Genomic DNA, 17,195 nt, shown 5'->3' with positions numbered 1-17,195 from the left:
TTTAAGTGGCCTCTATAGGTCAATATTTAATGCTAAGCAGATACAAGTACTGTCTGTATATGTTTAGGATTTTATATAACCAGCTTTATAGATAGCTGAGTACAAATGTTGTTCTCCTCCTAAGTAATATAGAAATATTGTTGTTCTTTGGGAAAAAAATATTCTTTTGTGATTATTTCACAGACCTATGGAATAATAGTACACACTCACCTGGGTAGTTACCATAGTATTTTTTTTTAAAAAGCATTGATTAAATAGTGATGAAATGAGCGCTTATATTGGAATCCAGGAGCTTGGTTTCTTTGCCTGTCCCTGATCCTGACCATACACTTTTAGAGAAGTCATTTAATTTCTCTGGTCTTCATTTTCTTCACACATAAAATAGAAGGCTAGAAATCTCTTAGGTTCTTTCCAGAGCTTAGGTCTGATTATTATTTTGTTAACATTTTAATTATCAATAAGGTATCAATTACTTTACTTTTTGAGAGTGACTAACTTAAAAGTCTAGATTTTAAACTTTGGATGTTTGTAGTCCTTGAATTGATCAATTAAGCTAGCATTTTATTTTCCTTCTAGACAGATTATGAAGGACAAGCCAAGAAGCTGTTAGAATTAATGGAAAACACAGACATGATCATTGTTGCAGGTGGGGATGGAACTCTGCAGGAGGTAGGACTATTTTGCTGTTTGAAGAGATATTGAAGATAGAGAAAATGGACATCATGTTTTAGCGTGTTGCCACTGAGGAATGGTGATGTTCCAGAAAAATGATTTTTCTAAGCTTTAGCTTTTAGAATGGTTACCACTCACTTTCTGAAATGTATGATGAAATTTCTAAGGTATTCTGCCCACTATGTTCTCTAAAACCTTCATCCCAAGAACACAAATTTTCATTCTATGTAAGTTTAAGACATTTCATTTGGGCATGAAGTAAAATAGATAAAAAAATATTTTATTATCAGGTCAACTGTGAGAATTTTTGTGATATTAGAATGCGCCCCAGCCCATTCACTGTTTGTAGTTAGGGGTGGGGGAAGGGGGTGGGGGGAACCAAGTTGCTGTTACCTATTAGGACAGGTGCAGCAGGGAGCTGGGGTTGTAAAAAAAAAAAAACAAAACTAAAAAACAACATAGTTAACCACATAACCAGGTGCAAGGAGCTTGGGTCCTAGGAGACAGGATGCCAGGAAGCTTGGGTCCTGCTACATGTTTCTATTTCTTGTTTTTCTCAAAATTTGGCCGATGATTAAGAAATAAACATCTCTCTTGAGAGGGTCTAACCAATAATCAAAGAATAAATATCTCCCCCTTAGCCTTCTTTTCCTAATAAAATAACCATCCTGAAGTAACCTTGTAGACTAACCAGTCTCCTGGTGCTGTTTGGGCCTGTCCTGCTTGATATGACAATAAAGCCTTATTCGTTGAGAAATCAGTCTGGTAAACAGACAATTCTCACCTATCAGACATGCTCTCCACTGCAATCTGACTTATAAGTGAACCTTAGTATATACTTTCCCATATCCTCTCACTATATGTAGAGCAGACTTTTCTATTTACAGTATTAATTTGTCTTTTCATATATACATACATATATATATTATCTGTGTGTGTGTGTGTCTCTTTGTGTCTGTGTCTGTGTGTGTGTGTCTGTCTCTCTTTGTGTCTATAATACATATATGTATGTGTTTATTTTGATGTCATATTTGATTTCCCAAAGGTAATGAACCTTTTCCATTGAAAGATTTACCATTTTTCTAGAGCAAACTGTAACCTCTGTAAATATCAGAGAGACACAAAATGCAGTCCTTACTGGCTGCAGTCTAATGAACATCAGTGCCTCATTTCAAGTCTTTGTTTAGTATAACTTTGTTCCTTTTCTTCCCAGATAACAAAACGAGAAGACTATAATAGTTAGAATTCTGTCTGATGCTTATATTAGAAATTCTGTGAGATAAATATAACACATTTTGCTGATGGCATCTTTTTTTGTATCATTCCTCGGACTTAAAAATTACAATTAAATTACCAAAAAAAAAAAAAAAAAAAAAACCACCTGACCAGAGGGACTGTATCCAATCATGTTACAACATTATGTGTTAGGAATACTTATTGCCTTTCTCCCTGAAGAAATCATCTTTGATAAGACCTCAGTGCTTTTTTATTTACTCAGACTGGGTTCTTTTCAGTAATCATTTTGATTTGCAGTGTTAATAATAATTTTTTTGTGTATGTTCTTCTGGTTCTATTTATTTCACTCTATAATAGGTCATACACATCTTTGCCTATTCTTCTGAATTCCTCCTGATCATTTTTTAATATTAAAAAATAACATTATATTCATATACTTAAGTCTGTTTTCTGATTAGTGGACACCCTCTTTGTTTCTCCGAGATCCTTTTTAAAAGGCTGTATTAATAATCTTAGTAATTGTTTTTGTAATGTAATAATTGATTTCCTGGGAATTGTATGATACTCTGGTCAGTTCAGGAAAATGTCAAGTAGATTTTTTGTAAAGGATAAGAAAGAATGGTTTCAACTTGATAAATATCTATTAGCCAAGCTCTTATATCTTGGGAGATACAAGCAATTATTAGTAGTACCTATACTCAAGAAACTTATTTGCTGGGGAAAATACCATTTTTAAAATAAGTAAATATAAGATAATTTGAGAAAGAACTTAATAATTACATGGGTCAGAAAGAAAGGAAGTTGTACTTAACCAGAGCCTAGAAAGAGGGGAAGTATTCTAGCAAGAAATGTTATATACAGAAAGTGATTTGTAGTTTGCAGGATGAGACTGCAAAGTCTGAGAAGTAAAGCTTGACAGTATTGAATGTCTGTTGCTGGCTTCATTTTAGTCTGAAAATGAGAGGTTGTTCATTTAGTTCTAAATAAACTGAAAAAGTTGGAAGGAGGGGAATTGGACCTAGTTTATAGGAAGAAGTATGGTTTGCTTTATTGAAGATTGTGGATACCTCATTTGTGAGAAAATGGAAGAAGAGTGCTATAGGGAATTATCCTGAGAAGTTTGGAGGGGTAGCATCAAACTTTGGAGATCTCCAAAGTTTGGAGAGGTCCAAAACTGACCTTAATTTTCTTAGTATAAAAGAAAGCAAAATTACCTACTATAAATTCAGAGGGTGAGAGAATAGTATAGGACTTGTGGGGGAAAAAAAAACAACTTTAAGTTACATTGGAGATTAAAATGGAATAACAGCAATTTTGCAGGCTTTTATTTAAATAGAATCTTATTCTGTATGATAAAGAAAATGCTTATTAAAATCTCTTACACTTCTTTGTAGGTTGTTACTGGACTTCTTCGAAGAGTAGATGAAGTAAGCATTTAGAACTTCTAGGTTCTAAATTTTGAATTTTTCTCCTACCTTTTCTTCTTCCTTTCTTTCTATCTTCTGCTTCCATGAAAGAACTTTGTAGAATAAATCTCTTTGATTTGAGGGAGAAAAGGACTCAGGAAGTATTGACTTCTCTTTAACAAGGCATTTTCATTAATTTAAAATTAACTATTCTACATATAAGTTCATCAAGGGCTATTTCAGCAGCTTGTACCTACTGTTGCTCTTTGCACATAATCTTCCTCCTTTTCCCTCCCCCACGCTCACCTCTAGCAGGAAAAAACTTTGTTTAGAGAATCTTTTCTATAGAAAGTCTTTATTTCTGTGCCCATCATTTTATAGTATTTAATGCATTTTGGTGCCCTCGCCATCTTCCTTGTCTCATTAGCACCTCAATTCTGTTTGCCTCAGTTGGGAATTCCCCATTATAATCACATTGATTACAAAAATCAAAGGCACTTGGAGAGATTTTTCCTGCTTCCTGAATAAATTTGAAATCCTAAGTGGTGGTATAGGGGAGGTGAAAATAGAAGTGAGAAAAATATCAGAAAATTTCTTGGTCTGGGTTCCTAGCGATCCCATAGAGAATCTCTCTTGCCAGAATAGAAATTGAATAATGTAACAAAACTGAAAGAAAAATAAATTTACTAATGTACTGAGGGAGATTATCTTCGTTAAAAGTACTCCCTTCCTAGCATACAGATTTGGTACTCTTAGAATAAATAACCAATAACCAATATTCTTCAGCTTTTAATTGGACAGTGGAAAGCTAATTCCTAGGAGTAATTGGAGATTCAACTGTGATTTGATTGATCAGCAGCTTTCTGGAAAGCCCTTTCAGTCATATAGTATATTTCTAAAATGATGTCTTTTCTGCCTCCTCAAAAACTAACTTAATTCCTATTGTAGGTTGAATTCAGTTGAGTTACATTGTAAATATTCTAGGTTCCCTTGGTCTAAGGTTATTGACTCAAAGACAACTCATGGGTCATACAAGTTGTTTTAACCCATCAGAGTATTTCAGATTTATTACTTGAGAATACCTCACTGATTCTATCCCTCTGTTTCTTATTAGTCTATTTCCATCTATATGGTCATGGCCATATTCATTTCACAAAGCTCTCTACTAACTTGTGGACACTAGTGGTTTCTCCAAAGTCTTTCTGTCAAATTCTAAGTCATTATTGTGATTGCCTGCTTTGGAGAAGTGCCCACTACTGGTACCTGAGTCCATATCCAGAAATGGTGATTGGACATAATTAACACAGGCATGCTCTTTGCTCAACATGATTTTTTCCTATTCTTTCCTTCCCTCTCCCACCCCTCCCCACCTCTACAGGTTACCTTCAGCAAGATTCCCATAGGATTTATCCCATTGGGACAGACCTGCAGTTTGAGCCATACTCTCTTCCCTGAAAGTGGAAACAAAGTCCAGTAGGTTGTATATGTGGGGATTTAATATTAATGAGTGTGAAGAAATGGAAGAAAGAATTCACATCTATGATGTAGCTTGTATCAGTATGATGTAGCTTGTATCAGTATGTTGTAAGCTTGTAGTTGCACATCAAAAATATAGAAACAATTTATTATGTGAAAGAAAATTATAATGATGAAACAATATACTAAAATTTCTGGATTATTGCTAAGGCAGTTATGGGGGGGTTATGAGAAATTGTATCCCTAACAGCATACATTATTAAGTAGAAAAGGAGAGGGCTAATATTCTTGAATATCTTGAAAAGCTTGAATATTCACTTAAAAATAAACTCAAAATAAGCCCAAAATAACCACACACAAAAAAAGAAGAAAAAACAGGAAATACTGAAAATTAAAAGAGAAATTGGTAAAATAGAAGCCAAAAAGACTATAGAAATGATAAACTAAAGTTAAATCACAAGTGATAAAGGTGATAAAAGTGAATTAAAATAGTTGTAAATTTCCTTGTAGGATTGTGGATTCATAATTGTCAAGAAAGGAGATATTATAGGGAAGATAGGTATTGAGGCCAGAGATAGGATGAATATTTGAGCAAATGGCCTGTCAAACAGCATATGTTAGCAACACTTCTGGTGCCCCATCGGTAGAATTTGGAATTGGAATTGTTTTTTCTTTTGTTTTGTTTTCAGTGGTCCTTTCTAAGTCCCATTGTCAAAAATAGTATCTTCTTGTGAATAAGATAAGGCCAGGATGCTGAGAGTAGCCACTGCTTGAATTCTGTTCTTTGTTCTCATTCATATAACTCTATAAAGAAATAAACGGAAAACTTTGTACTCCCTTTCAGGGGTAACTTCAATAGGTTACATCAGTGTGTTCAACAACAATAACAAAAAAAAAAAAAAAATGTAGTTCTAGCACCTAAAAAAGGATCATCATAAACATAATTTTTAAAATAACTTTTTATCAAGTATAGTCTTAGAATAAGAATGAAGAAACTTTTCTGTCCCTCTTCTGTTCCCTCAAAAAAAAAAAAGTTTTATAAACCTAAAGGGGTGCTATGGGGCTTTCTTGGTTGTTAGTTCCTCTCTTTATAGTTCATAATTATTTTCTACTTTTCAGGCTTTTTTAAAAGTTTATTTTAGTGGGTTACAAAGTACTAGGTCATTTAATGCTTCTCAATATATATAAGCATTCTAACCTCTAGGTGCTTTCATCTATCTAGTATTTGATATTTGACAGGTAAACAAACACAAATCACACCTTTCATTAAAACTCTCCTGGTGGTCTGGTGTATTAAACCAGGTAGTATTTTTCTTATCTCCAGACACCCTGAAACTAGGGTTAGATGCAAGAGACCAGTTAAATTAGCTGTGCTTGTTCTATTCAGGTAAGATTTTCAGAGAGGCAGATGAAAAACATTGAACAGATAAGTTTTATTTACCTGACATAAGCCTTCTGTGGTTTGGGTCTTGATTGCTTTTGAGGTCTTCTCTTTTCTTCCTTTCAGTATTGATCAGTTGACCTGCTTTAGCCAACATTTCCTTTCTAATGTAATTTAGGAAACCTAAAAGGCAGAACCTTTCCCTTGAAGGGAAAATATGTTTTTGGAATTTTATACCTATTCCCTTATCCTTATTCCTCATAGCCCAAGGCTACTCTTTCTCAGGCTAAAGGACAAACTCCAGTTTTTAGGCTTGCTTTATCCCATAATTAAAATATTATTGTTCCTTTTGCAATCTTTTAAGATTAAATTAAAATGAATTTGTAAGCATACCCCAAGGCTCTTAGATAATCAAGTCAACCAAGCTTAGGTTCAGAATTTTTGCAGCCTCTGGTAATATGGCTAGTGCCTAAGGCCATTTAAAAAGAGCAAGATATTGCTTTTTTGCACTGCTGTCAAGATTTGTTAAATTGTAATTACCTTAGAGAAAAAAGAATCTTGAATGTCGGGGGTTGTTCAGGTAAATGAGTTGAGGATCCTATTATAAAAATCCATTCTGGTATTAATACTAAAGTGCGGTGATATGCTGAAGTGTTACTTTTCAATGCTTCGGGACAGTTGCTGAACAATGACACTTTTAAGGCCACGAAGTTGATTGACTTCTGCGCTTCACTTTAAAAAGCAATTTGGAAATGACATGCCTGAGTTTTAAAAGACACAGCAGTGTTCCACATTAAGGTGAAGATTATTCTTTTCATCAAAAACTGCTAAGCACTTAAATCTACAGTAGTGTTCCTAAAGTTTTGCTTAGGGTAAATTAAAATTTTTATGGCCTTCAGTGTTTCTGGTTAGTTTCTTTTTGAGATGAACATAACTGAAGTGACTATATATTTCCTCTTTCCTCAAGTGTTAACCCCGTATTTTAAGTGCTCTGTTTTCAAAGGATAAGTAATTTTGCCTCTGGAAGACAAGAGAAGTGATCTTCCAGACTGCTTTCTTTTTCTATTTTGGGAGAGCTACAAGTAGCCCTTATAGGTTGGATGGCTGGGGGATAAGAAGCTTAGGTTTATAGTTTACCCCATGCCTACTAGCTGTGTGGCCCTTCTAAGACAGTTTCTTCATCTATCTCATCATTATCTAGTACTGTAATATTACCTCATAGTGTTGGCATGAGGAATAGCAATAATATACACAAAACACTGTGTATAAATTATCTTAAGTGCCTTGAAGTTGGAGCTATTATCAGCTATTACTTGGGAGACTTGTTTATCTCTCAAATATAAACAAGAGATAAAGTGAGTTTTCTCTTAAATTTTAACTGTTCACATAGATATGTTTTTGAGGCCTTTTCTTAACCCTTGCTTTCCTCAACCACTTCTTCTCTTCCCTGATAACATTCTTCTCTCTAGGTTTTCAGGACACTGCTGCCTCCTGGGTGTCCTTTTCCCTACCTTACCGCTCCTTTTCTGTCTGCTTTGTTGGCCCCTTCTCCAGACCATACCTTCTAACCTTAGGTATCCCTCAGGATTCTGTCCTAGGCCCACTTCTTTGTTTCCTGTAGACTACTTCACTTGATGATCTCATCACCTCCTAGGTACTTCATTACATCTCCATGTTGATCATTCTCCCATCTCCCTATCCTGCCCTAATCTTTCTGCTCACCTTTAGTCTCACATCTCCAGTTGCCTTTTAGACAACTTTAACTGGTTGTCCAATAGACATCATAAACTCAACAGGACTGAAGGACTAAATAACCACACAATGACTTAGAGTTCTTAAATGAGTGCTGCTTAATTATTATCTTACCTGTAGCTTGTAGAGTGATTTTCAGCATATAGTTCCCAGCACATTTTGCACTTGAAATGGCAATAACCTCTAAAGGGAAATATAGAGATCTATAGAACATAATGTCCTGAGATTACATGTTTGATTTTATGGAGGGAATTCTTTCACCTCTCAGTATTTCTTATATTCATGCTTTCTGAAAGGTGATGTTTTTATTTAGTGGCTTGAATGTCTTAATAAAAAATTAAACTTATCATTGTTAGTTATTATTATAATTTTTTTTTTGGCTTCATTCCTGGATTGTCAATTGCTAATAAATTCACTCGCCAATAGTTTTTATTCTTTTGTTCACATCAGGTCTTTCTGTTATATTTGATTCTGGTATCAGACTTCATACATATCCTGTGCAAAAGTCTTAGTTTTAGGCTATTAAAGTTCATTAAATAGCTATCTTAATAGCTGCTTAAGCTATTTCTTAAGCCAGTGTTTGGGACACCCTATAGAAATTTTCTTTTGAGTAATAAGGGATATACAATTAGGAGGGATATACAATCCCTGTTATTTCCTGCTGTCTCCTACTCTGCCCCCTCCTCCCATCATCAACACACTAATTTAACTTTTGAAAGAGTGGTAGAGGTGCAGTTAGGAAACTTGTATTCAAAATCTGTCTTTCAGACCCTAACTGGTTTGTGAGCATAAGCACCCTCAGCTTTCACACCTGTAAAATGGATAGAATAATATAGTAGCTGCTTCACAAAACTAATGACAGGAAAGTAGTTTGCACATCTTAAAGTTCTATATAAATATTCATTGTTGTATCCACTGACTTTCTTTTAGGCATATTACGGATGCCACACTGGCCATTGTGAAAGGAGAAACGATTCCACTTGATGTGCTGCAGATCAAGGTAGGCAAAGCCATGGAATTTCTGCTGAGAAGTTAATTGCTATAACCAGGTTTCTTTTTGCATTCTTTTTCAATCAGTAAAGTTCCCTTTTAAAAAATTAGTGACAGGAGGGTTTAGTGTGGGCATTGATAAATTCCATTGTCTTATTCCTAATTGTTATAATTACTTTGATATTTGGAGCTGACTATTTACACATTGAAGATGGACATATCTTTCCTTATGTATAAAAGGAGTGTTCTGTGCTGAAGTAAGTGCTCAAAGCCTTTTAAAATCTTTTCCAAGGTGATGGATATTTTTAAAATGTTGCTAGTTACAAAGCCAGTTAGGATCTGCTCTCAGGCACTTTATGTGGCTCTTTTTTTTTTTTTTGCCTGGTTGAAATGGTACAGATTGGTTGAATCTTTTTTCTCTGTTCCTTTTTCTGCCATCACCCCAGTTGAGCCTATATGTTTTTTATTTATGACTGCTCTATGCTCCAGTAGAGAAAATGCCTGGAGGCCAAATGTAGTTTGTTTGGCATTGCAACCAGTAGAAAGCACTCTTTTGGACTACATATCATATCAGCATCTTCTCTTTTGTTTTTCTTTTTTGTTTCAACTGTTCTTATCTTGTGAGTTGATTAAGCCACTGGTTTATAATGGTTTTAAGGCCAAAGCAGTCTAGAACATCCACAAATCAGTTCTTAAATCCTCAGAAAATGTTTCCAGACAACTTTGGTTTCTTTTGTACCTAGCTAAAATAAATTTTGTCTGCCTTCCTAGACCAATTTCTTTGTGAATTAGGAAAATAAATTATTTAATTGTTATTCCTCATTCTACCTGCAGCCTCCTTCTTCCTGTGCTATCCCTCCACCATATAATTATATCCATATAATCCTATTCAAATTCTAGTTAAGCACATAGTTAAGAATTCCCTGGAAGGTATTGCTCTTTAGTAGAAAACATTTTGTTCCTATCAGGTCAATAGTATGATACCTGTTATAAGTAGAATCCCTGCTAAATGACACAGCGGATAGAGCAGTAGACCTGGAATCAGGAATGCCTAAGTTCAGATGCTGCCTCATATACCTGCCTTGGTTTCTCCATCTGTAAAATAGGAATAATAATAGCTTCTTTCTCTTAGCATTGTAATTGTGAGGATCAAAGAAGTTAATATTTTTAAAGTACTTTGCAAACCATAAAAACACTATGAAAATATTAACCATCATTAATATTATTATTGTACCTGAACTGTGTATGGAATTATACTGGTTCTCTTCTTTCTAATGTTCCATTTTGAAGTTTTTAGGATATATCCACAAAGATTGTGTTTTGTCTTTATGTCCCTAACCATTTTCGTTGTGTCTTAGACATAGTCAGTATTTAACATGAATGAGTGAATGGGATGTAGGATAAAATGAGAAGGGACATTGTTTCCTATCTATCTTATCTTCCTTCCTTTTTTCCTCACTAGCTTAAGTGCTGTTTGAATCCATAGTTTTCATGTGGCAAATACCATAGTCTTCAATTGTGGTAAATTTCTTAGTGATTAGTGATCTCAGTGATTAATTCCATAGATCAGTGTTCCATCTAAAACCAGAGGAACTAATTTCTGTTCCCTGTCTTAACACTGTTCACTTACATTCCTCATTAAGCCTCCAGGCCAGGTTCACTTAGGGAGTTAATCAACAGGTGAAGTTTTGTTGTCATTGTTCAATTACTTAAGTTGTGTTTGACTCTAGGTCCCCATTTGGGATTTTTCTTGGCAAAGATACTGGAAAAATGGTTTGTCATTTCCTTTTCCAGTTTATTTTATAGATGAGGAACTGAGGCAAACATGGCTTTGTGTCTTGTCCAGAATTGCACAGCTAGGAAGTGTCTGAAGCCAGATTTCAACTCAGGTCTTCCTAATTCCAAGGCCCAATGCTCTATCCACTTCCCCATCTAAGTGCTTCTTAACAGGTGAAGTGTCCCTATTTAATTCATTTAAATTCTTTGAAAGTAGAGCTCTTCCCTTGATGGATCCTCTGGTTGCCCTGAGGGACTATAGAGGTGAATAAAATGTGATTCATGCTCAGGAGAAATTTTCAGATTTGAAGGGAATAAAACAAGTACTGTGTCCAGTATCTCTAACATAAGAAAAATGATTTCCTAGGGAAAATTCTCTTTCTTAATCTAGGTTAGTCTTTCAAGACCACTTACACTCAGAATTTCATCTCTTGGGGTATTCGCTCCTTCAGCCACAGATTCCCACATAATCATTTAGAAAGCTTGCCTTCTCCATGTCAGGGATATGTTAGTCTTCAGCCAAAAAAAGTGCTAAGTGCTAAACTAAGAACTTCAGAGGTGTCTTCTCATCTTTGTACCTCAGTCAACGTTTCATTCCTTCTCCACTATTTTCTATGCTCTAATGTTGAAAAATGTTTAGCTTCATTAACAAAGACAGTCTGGAAGAGTTTGCAAAATAATTTTGGAGGAATTTGGACAGGCTCTCTTCTTGATCTCTCCTTAACAAAGAGTAGTTGTATTATTGTTCCCCATATAAATCCACAAATGGATGTGTGGATTAGCAAATCATACCTCTGAGGAGCATTCACTTACTGTTAAATAATAGCTAAAGTAAATCTGCTTCTTAGCCTGGCACCTGTCAGTTTTCTTACATAACTGTTTGTACAGACTGAATGGCTTTTTACTGCTAACCTTTCCCAGAAGAGAGTCAAGCCTTTTTTTCTTATGCTTTAGAATTTCTGATGAATAGGTAATTAATGTACCTTAGGTATCTTAACCCTTAAGGATCTAGATCTTGGGGAAAGAGTGTTTTCAAATACTATCCCTAACTATATAGCTAATACTATAGTATATATGTCCATTTACCCAATTTCAGCAGTAGCTCTTTGAGAACTTAGATTTTCATCACTTTCTTCCATATATGATTTTTATATTTCCTATAAGTACATTCTGATACCAAGTCCTGTCAATACTTCCTTCACAGTATTTAACACCTGATTTTCTGGACTGTTGCAATAGCCTTTTGGTTTTTCTTTCTTGTCTCTCTCCCACCTAGTCCATTTTCCGCCATTTAGCTACCAAAGCTATTTTTTGAAGGAACAGCTCTGACTATGAATTCCCACCTCCATCCCACCTCCAGGACCAAAAACATAAGCTCCTGTTGTATTTGCAAAGTGTTTTACAACCTGACCCCTTTCTATCTTTCGAGATTCCTTGCTTATGTTCCCTATCATGTATTCTTTCTTTGATCCAATGTTACTGACTTCACAGGACACTCTGTATCCCATGCCCAGGCATTTTCACTGGTTGTCGCTCATATCTGGAATTCTTTTCCTTTTCAACTTTACCTTCTGGCTTTTCTAGGTTCTTTCAGGTTCTAGTAAAAATCCCACCTTCTACAAAGAAGCCTTTCCAGCTCCCCCTTAATGTTAGTGTTTTTTCTTCTATTGATTATCTCTACTTTATCCCATATAAACATTGTTTGTATATGTTTTTATATTGTTCTCTTCATTAAACAGTGAGCTCCCAAAGAGCACAGACTGTCCTTTGTATTTCTTTGTATCTCCAGTATTCAGCATGGTACCTGGCACATGGTGGGCACTTAATAAATGTTTATTGGTTGACTAGTACTATGTCTGGCACATCTTTCTTTGCCTATACAATAGGTTTGTTGCACCTGCTTATAAGAGAAGGAATCACTTCTCCCAGAATGGAGTCCTTAGGAAGCAAAACTAGATTTGAGGAAAATTTTACCCTGGTCCCAGAAACCAGGCCTTCTCACACAAAAATAACCATATGTGCTGACAGACTGGTACAAAATACTGCCCTTCCTTATAAGGTAAAAGTGAAAGACCTAGTACTTGGATTCCCTTAATGGTGAATTGGATGCCATTATATATGATTATTTCTTAAGATTTTTCCTCAGAGGAGGCAGTTGCTGAAAATGTTTTCTCTTGCTCAAAATGACACTTTCCCCATTAGTATTAGTATAATACTAGTAGTAGTAGTAGTAATGCCCCAGTAGTATTAGTAGTTCATTTGTTTCATCATTCACAGCTGACAACTCTTCCATTGATGTGATTCAAAACTGCTTTGGCCAAAAAAACTCATCACTGGGGCATTAGTCTTTTGGTGATGTGCTTTTCAAGAATTAGCTAGTTGGGTCCTCAGAGAGTAGACACACAGCCCATCCCCAAATCCAAATTCCAACTTGGGGTAAGCAAGCACATCTATAACTTAAGCTTCACAATCATCATACTTTCAAGAACTCAGAGCCATCTATTTTCCCACTATGAGGAAACAGCAAATTAAGTCTTTAGTTAAAGAAAAAGAGCTCATCCTCCTTCTGCCTATCAGCATTCTGAGCTAGCCATCCTTCACACAATTTACTATTACCTTCCTTGATCTTCACACTAGATTGGAGGTGTACATCATATAGCATAGAAAGGACAAAAACTCTTTTCAGATCAAAATCTATCAGGAATTATGGATACCTTCTCTCCAAAAAGATATTCTAAGAATTTGGAAATGTAATAAACCACAAGTGTACCACCAAGAATATTTGAAATGGGATTTCCTGAGATACTCTGTTGTGCCAATGTTCTGGTCCTATTAAATTCCTGGACTGATGAAGATGGCAGCCTCCAATCAACTTTGTCCTAGACAAGGGAAAAGAAACTATGATAAACTCAACTCTTAAGTTATATATAAGCCAATAAGTATCGTTAAACCATTTTTGCTTAAGAGTCCAAAGGAAGCAACGTGATGCCTGAGTTACAGTGGTCAAAGATTGGCCCTTTTTTCAAAGAATAACTGAGCAGCTGTTTCAGGGGCTATACAGAGCAGCAATCTAGTTTGATTACTATTTTAAAAGAATTTTTATCTTTGTTATGGTTAAAAAGAATCAAGAATACTATGTGCTTATAAGCATATAGAAAAATTTTATTGTGGCTAATAAGAAAATATATTTTGCATGTCTTCACATGTATAATGGGTATTATATTGCTTTCCTTCTTAATGGGCAGTGAAGGGCTAGAGGGAGGGACACTATTTAGAACTCAAAAAAATACTGTTAAAAAGTTTTAAATTATGTTTGTAAAATTGCATTTGGTGGAATCATTAACCTTCTGTTTTTACTTAACTTCCAGGGAGAAAAGGAACAGCCTGTGTTTGCATTATCTGGCCTCCGATGGGGATCCTTCAGAGATGCAGGAGTCAAAGTTAGCAAGTAATGTCATATTATTTTTACAAATATGGGATTTTTATCCCCTTATATACTTCTTGTTGGGATTTTCATTGAGTGATATGATCATAGTTTTAAAAAAAGATTCTATTCATTTAGGGTTTTAGAGATAAGTACTTCATTTCATGACTTTTTTCCATGCTGTTTGGCAGATTTCTCAGTTGTTTTTGTTGTTTTTTTAATTATGGGGTAAAGATTATTTTTGTGGAAGCTGGCCATTCTTAACTGCAAAGAGGATTAGGAGAGTTTTTACAATGGGTTGATAGTGTTTGAGGAAGGCAATAAATTCATTGTTTAAATACAAGTTTTCTGAGGATGAAAATATCTAAATTAGGGACCATGATCATGTTTTTATGGCCTGGCTGGCACAAGGGAAGCGCTTCATAAGTTTTGTTTCTACACTGATGGGTGGGAGGACTTCTTTAAAAGGAGTACTCCTTTTATTGCATTGAGAAAGCAAAGGATCCTCACCTGAAGGATAAGGAAAGAGGAAATTGTTTGGTCATATAATAGTATATCATAAAAATAAACTGAGAGTATTGCTGATCTCTGAGGAAAATTAATTCATTTCTGGAGATCTCATCATCAGGGACTATGAACTATTGCAGTGAGTCAATAAACATTTACTAAGTATCTGCTTTGTGCTCAATTCTGGAGGAGATAAAAACATAGCTAACATGTGGCCAACCTTCATACTGCTTATTGTGTAGTAGGGAGATAGGACTCAAACAAAAAGCATTACACAATATTGAATGAAAGTGTAAATAGAGCGGTATAAGAGGCCCTATCAGATAATCAGGAAAGTCTTCATGGAAGAAGTGATGTTTGAACTGGGCTTTGAATGAATGTTTTTCAAGAAACAAAAATTCCAAGCCTAGGAAAGAACATTAGGAAAGTCATGAAAGTGGGAGAGTGTTTTCAGGAAAATGAGTATTCTGATTTTGTTGAGTCAGTCATAGGGATAATATGAGATAACATGGGAAAATGAAGATGTATGCCAAAATATCAAGGGTCTTAAAACCAGGTAACACAAGTACACAAGTATGGGGGGGGGGGGGGGAGGCCTGCATGGTGAAGGGGAAATGTTCATCTTACATAATTAACTATTGCAAAGTCTCAAGTCACAATTAGGACATGGTTCAAGGCCACATTGCCATGAGAAGTCTTCACTCAGTTTATCCCATTCTGGAGGATTTTTGAGAAATATCTGAGATCGTGCAGATGCCAAGATGCATTAATCACTAATGGAGCGCAGACAGCTCAGCATTGATAGAAATGTCCTCCAGACTTGGCTGGAAATGCAGCCTGCTTCTGTCTAGTGACAGCTGCCTGATGCTTTAGCATGCTGCTTGATGTCCAGTTTAACATCTTAAATGGAACTAGTCACTGCCTGAAGTGCCCTGATTGTGCCATGGAAAGAAACAAGGGAACAGAAGTGTTCCCTAATCTGATAGAGAACTGCGTAGTACTAAGTCACAGCTGCTGGGATGTGAGGGCACCTGGCAATTTAAAAGAAAAGTTTACCTGTTTTGCAGCTGAAAAAATCAATTTTTTTTGTAGGAAGCAAACAACATAACTTGGAGAATTTACCTATTAAAGAATAGAAGGAAGGTCAGCTTTATCAGTGGGAATCAAATCATTCTGATTTAAGAACTTTAATAACTTTCCTTTCCCTAACGATCAAGTTTTAACTTCTCTTTCTAACTTTGAATTGGAGGTGACATTAAAAGATTCCCCCATAATATGGCCCTATTCTACTTGCCTGATCTTGAATCTTAATGTTCCTCAATGAATTATAAACTTCTTAAAGGTGCATTCTTTTTGTGTGAATTTAGCACTATGCCTTGCATATAGAAACACTAAACTGTTAACCAGATTGAATATGTATACTTGTTTCTGATTTATACTATGGTTTTTCTTACACCTTGTTTCTGATTTTCTCTCTTGCTCTTTCTCCCTCTCCCCAAGTTATAGTGCTCTCTAAGCATCTCTTCTATATTCTAGGCCTGCCTCTGGTTTCTTCTCCTTTAAGCCTTTCCCAGTAAGTTAGAGCTTATTTTACCCTTTCCTTCTTGAAATCTTTGGCCCTTGATGTTTGTACCATTTATCTAGATACTAGATTATATTCTTTCAATGCTTTTATCATGTAGTGGAATTTGTAGGGATCCCAAAATGTTGTCACTCACCAAACAGGGTTGGTGTCACATACTAAGCAGTAAAGGAGTCAACTAAGAGTGAAACAAGGAGCCATTTCAGCCAACCAGGACAAATTCTTAGAGGAGACAGACAGCTACCTATTCTGACCATGACTTAAGAGATTCCTTGTATACAGACTTTTAGGACAGCTTTCATAAGTTAAACATTATTTAAAGTTATGTTATATGAAACACAAGAACGCTGCTTATTAAAACACTGGTGGTTATACAAAATGAATAGTGTACTTATTGGAGAAAATGTTTATTCTTTGCTGTTGGAGATGGATGAGTGATGTGAACTCTAAATGAGCTCATTCTGTCTCCTTTGTCAAGAATAATGTAGAACTAAAACAAGTTCCTATTATCAGCCATAATTGCACACAAAAGAAGGTCAATTTCCTTAGATTGTCTTGTTAAAATATTTTAGACATTCTCAGGGTTTTCATTATATGCACCTCTAGTGACTTATTCATGTAGACACAGCATGAGTGTTCCCTAGCTCATCCCTAACTTTTCCCCAGCTCTTCCCTAACTCCCTAGATCCTGCCCTGACACTCCCCCTTCTTTCCTCTCCAGTTTTTGAAAGTCATTCCATTCAAACTCATGTGGCAAAAATAAAAATCATCTTTGGATTTTGTCCTCTCCTAAACAGCTCTCCCATTTTACTTCATAAGGTCATTATTGGCTGAATGTAGCTGTTCTCACTTAAATCAAAGAAATCTGCTTGTTGGACTGGACAGAGAGGAGAATTTACCCAGGATTCTAGAATCCTTCACCCTCAGTAATTATAGTCTTTTGGTTTCTGTGAGAGATGAGAATGAGACTATGAAGTTGACTAGCTGATGTTG

General features: G+C 35.5%; 1 protein-coding gene across 2 annotated transcripts in view; it reads left to right on the top strand.

Annotated features, from left to right (window-relative positions):
- AGK (acylglycerol kinase) overlaps positions 1-17,195 on the top strand; it is a 93,520-nt gene that overhangs the window by 58,551 nt on the left and 17,774 nt on the right. For both annotated transcript variants that reach the window (XM_051961989.1, XM_051961990.1), the window contains exons 6-10: positions 577-669; positions 3,303-3,335; positions 4,693-4,787; positions 8,854-8,923; positions 14,058-14,137. In XM_051961989.1, the coding sequence (XP_051817949.1) occupies positions 577-669; positions 3,303-3,335; positions 4,693-4,787; positions 8,854-8,923; positions 14,058-14,137 (371 nt within the window). The remainder of the gene's footprint in view (positions 1-576; positions 670-3,302; positions 3,336-4,692; positions 4,788-8,853; positions 8,924-14,057; positions 14,138-17,195) is intronic.

This window comes from Antechinus flavipes, chromosome 5 (genome assembly GCF_016432865.1).
Source record: "Antechinus flavipes isolate AdamAnt ecotype Samford, QLD, Australia chromosome 5, AdamAnt_v2, whole genome shotgun sequence".
NCBI classification, from domain to species: domain Eukaryota; kingdom Metazoa; phylum Chordata; class Mammalia; order Dasyuromorphia; family Dasyuridae; genus Antechinus; species Antechinus flavipes.
The sequence above is the reverse complement of the archived record's forward strand: the minus strand, read 5'-3'. Positions and strand labels throughout refer to the sequence as shown.